The 5,077-nt window shown below is 41.2% G+C and overlaps 1 protein-coding gene across 1 annotated transcript; it reads left to right on the plus strand.

The window, feature by feature from the left end:
* Positions 1 to 2,630: 2,630 nt before the first annotated feature.
* On the plus strand, positions 2,631 to 5,077 carry LOC118453679 (proline-rich transmembrane protein 3). The gene is made up of 2 exons (XM_035904495.1): positions 2,631 to 3,108; positions 3,438 to 5,077. Exons 1-2 carry the CDS (start codon positions 2,631 to 2,633, stop codon positions 5,075 to 5,077), a joined length of 2,118 nt encoding a protein of 705 aa, XP_035760388.1.

The raw sequence follows: 5,077 nt of genomic DNA on the forward strand, positions 1-5,077 counted from the left end.
TCTCTTAGATTAAAACAGGGTCATTTGCATTGAAATAATAGAACCTATATACACAGATACCCAGTTTGAATGATCGCAATAAATAGACAGCCTTTTACAGCACCACTCCTTTCATTGAGGATTAATTTAAAAATCAGACAAAATAATGACTTATTATTGTCATACTATTAGAACAATATCTGTTCTAATATTACAGAAAAATAGGATCTGTATAGTTTTAAATTAGATAGATATTGGCCACATTATGTGGTTAATTGGCCTTTGTTGTCACTTTTTCAATAATTATGATTAAAGAATGTTTAAAAATATTTTAGTAGGGATTCCTTACTTAAATTATTATTTTCGGTCAAACTGTTTTTATGTTACGATATCTCTGGTTTTGATTAATCATTTTATTTTATTATTAACTGTTTAATTTATTTCCTCTGACTCTGGAAATCAAGATACGTGACTTTAAATAAACACAAACATTTTCTTCCAGGATGGTTCTCCTGAAGCTTGGTAAACATGAATGCATGTGCCTTTAACTTGTTCTAACTTCCCCAGTCTGCCTTAAAGAGCCAGGCATGTGCTACTGAGGGCCTCCCCCTGTTCCCTCCACAACAAACTGCCTCTTGCCCTTCTTAAGGTGGACCTAGACAGATGCGCTGTGTGCATAGGCTGTGTCCTCTACACACTGGATAGGAAAGAGTTAATTCCCACACTCGCTGCAGACTATCTCTGACTCTACAAGGGCTCTCTTATGGCAGCGTTTATGCAGTATGTGTACATTTTTCTTTAACTGCTTAACATCTTCCAGGGTGTTGGCAACACATCTAGGGTTAAGGATAAGGTCTTGTTAAATGTCCACCCCTGTTTATAGACTTTAAAACACCCAAATTCTGAGGCTATTATAATTAACCCCTTGAGGTCTCTCATCACAAGCAATGATCCCAGAAGATGTAATTTAAAAAGAAGATGTCCAAATTCTTTGCAGTAAGGGGACAAATTTATTTTAACATATGCAACAGAACTATTTTTTCCAGTATAATATATACTGGCTTTTCTCCAAAATACAAGGTTACGTTTATGGTTTGAGGCTAAATTGGGTCTGTCAGCAAAGATGACTTGGACCTGAGAGTGTTCATGGAAAAAAATGAAAGTCATAATGCGGTGAATCTTCATTTGAAATGTAACATCTTCTAGTCTCGGAAAATCTGCCTGTCTAGCAAAATCTAGCCCGAACACTATCACCATGGTGGACGTTAAGAGGAAAGAAAGCTGATCCATTATTGATAGAGAAAAGACCACAGGATTCATCTGAGTGGTGACTAACACTCTCCTAATTTGATCATAAAGCATAAGTCTTTCACATGCATACTCTGGAAAAATAATAAGCTAGTAAGTTGGCATGAAACAGCTTACTTGGCTCGTGACTTACTGGCTTATCACTGCAGGTGACTTTATGCCACTGTAAGAATCTTAATGTAATCCTTTTCAGAAGGATTTACCTTTAAACAGCTGCCATTGAAACAAAACAGAAGGCTTGTAGTTTGTTATTAACAGTCAGTCATTTACCACTTTGATTTTCATTTTAAAATCCTTCATTTATGAACACTGCAAACAGTAAACATGAATTATTTATTCAACTTTTTTTCTCCAGAAATGGGCCATGGTAATCAGGTCTTTGTTTTACTAGCGACATAGTGATGGAAAGTTGCCAAGTAACCAGCAGGTGCAATAAGCCGTTAGTTAGTTGTGAGCACGCCAGTCACTAAGTTCAAGGCTCACTGTGATGCACCTTGTGTATCACCTCAGAAATCAGTCTTTACACATACTTTTACCAAAGATGCAGCACAACCCGTGATGCACTAAAAAGAAAGCAGAAAATAAGACTTGATCGCAGGTAGGTCAATGAGTTAGACTGATTTGACAGCTGAATGATGTGTTGTCATGTGTGTTTGTGTTTGCCTGAATCATAACTGAACTATGAAGGGGTAAAGTATTTCAGTTTTTCAGAGTTTTTCTGGATTCACAGCATTTTCTAGTCTTTCTAATTGCATTTAGATACCTATTGTTTACCATGCGTGATTTATTACTGAAATGGCTACTTTATATTTTTGGTCCGACTGACTCATATTGTGAACAGTTTTTCCAAAGTTGTGTTGTAATTTTGCTGATTCAAATGTGCATTTATTGTAGAGGGTGCATATCCTCCAGATTACACATAGACGATATTGTCATTTAGAACTGAAACATAAGATTTTGTCTGTGTGAATCTAAATATATTTAATAATCATTTACCTCCCCATAATGGCTGTGAAGAAAGTGTTTCAGTGTTTATTTCAAGGTAAAATCAAGTTTTAGCCATCTTGACATCAATTAATATTTTTAGTACATATTTTTGTGTTCACCAAAGCAGTTTTTGATTATTTAGTTGCTGTGAAAGTGTGGCAACAAAAGAGGAACTTTTTCTTAAAAGAGGCTTTTCATTATCTTGGATGGCTGAAGTTTTGCGTTAGCTTCAGAAAAACTGTAAAGCATATTTTTAGACTGTTAATTTTAGTGCTAGGGACATTAGGAACCTGAATGCATGGAAACGTGTTTCAGTACTTTCGTTCTTTCTTCTCTACAGATCTTGGCTGTCAAAAATGGGGCGTCTGCTCTTTGTGACACTAACCGTGTCCCTCTCTTCACTTGGAAGCCTTATTCAATCTTCGCATTCACCGTCCAACTCTGGCTCAGTCCAAATAACTCAAAGTAGAGCCAGAAACAACAGCAGCCTGGACAGCTTGGCCAGCGAAGTAATCTTTCAATCAGAAAGCCCTGTAGAAGGCAGCCGGTATAGTGTTGGCAGCATGAAGTTGCAGCAACTCATCAATCAGGCTGTCACTCCATTGAGCAAAGAAACCCACTCTGGGTCTGGAATCATAGTGGGGACAGAACCCAGCCTGCACCACTCAGGGCCTCTGGACCCAAGAGCTGACAAAGCTAATACTTCAATTACAGGAAACACTCACCCCAGTGTACCCGTAATCTCAGAGGGAGCTCTGCTGGAAGGCGGCCACATAACAGCAGAGCGCTTACAAGAGAGTCATACCTCTGCTGTGAAACACAACTTCCCAACTCGTAAGTAAAGCTGTGATATGCAAGTGAAGTAGCACACATAGTGCATTACTTTACGTTTTTCTTTAACTGCATTAAATTGTCAGGTGGTCACAGTGAGATCTAGTATAAAATTATATCCCTCTTTTCACGTTTTTGTATGAAAAATCAAATTTAAATCTATTTAAAAAGCAAATAAAGTAAAAGTGATTGATATTGGATCTTTTGGTTCCATGTAGCTGTCTGTGACACTGCGTGCTGTGCAACTATGCTAGTAATCGGGCTAACAGTATGTAAAAATTCACCATGAAATTATTTTTAATTAAAAATATAAAATCTTCTCTTTCTTTCAGGTGGAGACCGCCCTAAACTTCCTTTCCATACCAGTGCGTTTACTTCCATGATAAATTATAAACCTTCAGAACCTGGAGGCCCCTGCGTGCTGGGTGTTGGGCCGTGTATTGTTCTTAAAAACTTTAATGGCACCAGTCTGCTCTGGGATGACATGAGGCGCACACTGGCGTTTGCCTGGGAATTGCACGTCTTTGGGTCTGCCAGCCTTTTCTCGCTGATGGCTTGCCTGGCAGTTTTGGGGATGGCTGGAGCATGTACGCTTCCTCGGCCCCTCTGTTACACCCTGATCCTGGCAAATAGCTTCCTAATCATGGGTGGTTCTTTGCGTACCATCCTCCTCATGCTTGACCCCTATGGTACCCGTCAGATTCTGTCTCATGCCACTCTGGCAGCGCTACATAATGTTCCTCTGCAGCTTCTTCTGTGGGCGCAGCTTGCTCTCGCTCTGGTTACACTGAAAGGGTTAAATTTATTACTTTTCCCACTAAAGCTGCAGCACCCATGGGTGGTTGGAGGGTTTGGTATATTTCATTGCTCTGCATTATTTGTAGCCGATCTATACTCTTTAACTTTAACCCCTGCTGTCCCTCTTTTGCTACAGACCCTTTCCCTCTGCTGGGGCCTCCCATTTTGCTTGGGGATCCTCACAAAGGCCCTTTCCAATCTGCAACCCTTTCTCAGGTCCTCTTTACCACAGTGGGCTCCTTCACAGAGGGCCGAGAGGCGCGGAAAGCGAGTCATAGCAGGGTGCGCTTTCCTTGGGGTGCTATGCTGCAGCCTTCAGATGTATAGTCTCTTCTGGCTTTATGGGCTACTGGGAAACTGGAGGCGCTTTGGCTGGGGCTGGTGGCTGAGTCAGTTCTGGGCGAGACTCCTTGAGTTAGCCTGGGGATTCTCTTTGCTTGTCCTGGGATCTTGGATCTTCTGGACTCCATCTAAGGGTCACACAAGGGGTGATCATGTGCAGAGCAGAGTGGAGGCATTCAAACAAATGGAGGATAAAAGCTTTTGGGATAGGGTGTTAGCCACTGTGTGGAAAGTCCCACTAAAAAAATCAGATAAAAGCTGGGAAGACCTGATGCCAAATAACTGGACCAAATATAACCTGTCAAAAGCAGGTATCAGCAACAACATAATGTCCCCATATGATGATCAAACATCCACCCAAATATCAGAGCCCAAGTCTGATCCTGGTAGTAGCAGCTCGGACTCTCAGGCAGCATTGCTGTGGCAAAAAGTTGGTGAACGTGAGTGTATTCTTTCACTTATAGAGTTTGACATGCGGCCCCCATCTCCTATTAACCTCAGGCGCAGCATTGACAATGCTTTTCACCACGGACAGCTTGTAGCAGGGAGTCTGTTCACACCTCCGCCTCCCTCATGGACAATGGGCACCAATGATGAAGATGGTGGTCTAAAACCCTTCCCTCCAGCTTTTATCAGCTACGGCTGGATGGACACAGAGTCCATTTCAGCATCTCTAGACCATTTCCAGGCCAAAGAACCAGTACAGTCACCCAGTGCTGCATCTGAAAATAATGGCAGCAATGAGTCTCCAGCTGCTGCATACATGAGAGAGGAATTCTCTGCAGTGATGCATCAGCATTACTGGTCAGATGACGATGTCACAGACCTCTAA

The sequence above is a fragment of the Neolamprologus brichardi genome, chromosome 5, assembly GCF_056152115.1.
Source record: "Neolamprologus brichardi isolate AB-2024 chromosome 5, ASM5615211v1, whole genome shotgun sequence".
Taxonomy (NCBI): Eukaryota; Metazoa; Chordata; class Actinopteri; order Cichliformes; family Cichlidae; genus Neolamprologus; species Neolamprologus brichardi.

Excerpts from the sequence above, each read along its gene's own strand:
- LOC118453679 (XM_035904495.1), top strand. The coding sequence starts at position 2,631 with ATGGGGCGTCTGCTCTTTGTGACACTAACCGTGTCCCTCTCTTCACTT. Across the intron at positions 3,109-3,437 it reads GAAACACAACTTCCCAACTC|GTGGAGACCGCCCTAAACTT; the intron begins GTAAGTAAAGCT and ends TCTTTCTTTCAG.